The 1,506-nt window shown below is 51.5% G+C and overlaps 1 protein-coding gene across 1 annotated transcript; it reads right to left on the reverse strand.

The window, feature by feature from the left end:
• Positions 1-486: 486 nt before the first annotated feature.
• On the reverse strand, positions 487-1,504 carry Pmar_PMAR014539 (hypothetical protein; the record flags this gene model as incomplete). The annotated part of the gene is made up of 1 exon (XM_002779397.1): positions 487-1,504. A coding segment is annotated over one exon (1,018 nt), but the record flags the coding sequence as incomplete, so codon positions are not given.
• Between the last annotated feature and the right edge of the window lie 2 nt (positions 1,505-1,506).

Genomic DNA, 1,506 nt, shown 5'->3' on the forward strand with positions numbered 1-1,506 from the left:
TCGGATACGCAACACGTCGCTGTAGTTTAGCAGGGGCATCCTCGTTACAGAAGCAAAATCAACAGTACTGTATTTGGCGAGAATCCTCCGTCGCCACTTTCGCCATCGTATCGTGAAGCTTTCATAGCCCGCAGCCAGTCGATGCTTTTCTTCTCCCGTGAGCTCCCGAGATTTCCGAGCCTTCCACCGCCTCACCACCTCCCGATATTCTCGGTATTTTATCACGGGTTCGTCATATTCATCCTCGGCCGGATTGATATCAGCTAGCTTCCTCTCCATACGCCTCAACTTCCTTACTAGTCTGTGGTGAGCAGGATGCCGACCACCGGCTACGACGTGCATCAAGCGTGGCACTCTATCTGAGTTAATGAAGTCGTCATATTCTCCTCGAGGTCCAAGATCAACAGACATGGAGGATCCTCCAACAGCAGTCGCCAAGTTAACGCCAGTAATCTCCTGTTGCTTCTTCTCTCTCATAAGCTCTACCTCCTCTTCCATCTGCTTCAGAACTGCCAATTGCTCCTCGTCCAGTCCATCCACTGTAGCATCTCTATCTCCCTCATGAACGGGTTCATATCGTATACTAGCAATACCGTTGGTCTCCGCTTGCGGTGTCGAGTACCTCGTAATAACAGTCGACGGTGGTGTAGGATGAATACCAGCCTTCCTCTCATCCTCCAGAGAATGGCTGATAACCCTAGCAGACCAACGCTCAACGCCTTGTGATAATGCCGTAGTTTCATCTGGAGCGATACCACTCCCATCAAGTTTACGCATTCCAAGTAGCTCCACATCGCACAGTTCGGAATGAGAGGATCGCCGCGGAGTCGCACCTTTTGTAGCGGATCGCAATCGGTCCACGAGTTGTCGGCCCAAATCAGTCAAGATGAGGCGAGTGTTCTGCTGTTGTTTCAGAGGTGACTCTACCGCAAATGCACGCATAAGCAAAGCTATGGTCTCGGCATGTATCGCCTCCCTCGGGACAGCAGCCCGAACCCGAGCAGCTAGCTGCGGCAGTAACGAGTTAGTAGGTTTGCATAGCCGATGAAAAGCCAACAATATCGATCTGAGTCTGCGCTGACTCATACGGTCCAAATTGGACTCCGTAGCACGGGATAGGCATATTAGGATCCTCTCGTCACTGAAGCATTCAAGGTTCATGAAAACATGCAGGAAGCGTTCGATATGGGCCGGTTTCAGCTGCGTGAACGTGGCGTCGATCTCACGTCTCAGGCGGTTCATGAAGGTAACAGGGGGTCTACTGACTCCTGCCTTCAGCAAGGTGACGCAATAGTAAAGCAGATTGCCGGTCTGTATCTCCTTCGATCGAAGGAAGGCTTCCGTCATCCGATCGATTCCGATAGTAGTAGTAGAGCGAGATATGAGGGAGATGTCCCGGGCGGACATACGACCGAGTCTGGTCTCGATATGGGCCTCCAGGTCCGAGAGGAAGCCCTTGTCACGTAGTTTATCAGCAATATGTGGTGGTAGAGCAGAATAGTAACT

The sequence above is a fragment of the Perkinsus marinus genome, assembly GCF_000006405.1.
Source record: "Perkinsus marinus ATCC 50983 genomic scaffold scf_1104296947560, whole genome shotgun sequence".
Taxonomy (NCBI): Eukaryota; Perkinsozoa; order Perkinsida; family Perkinsidae; genus Perkinsus; species Perkinsus marinus.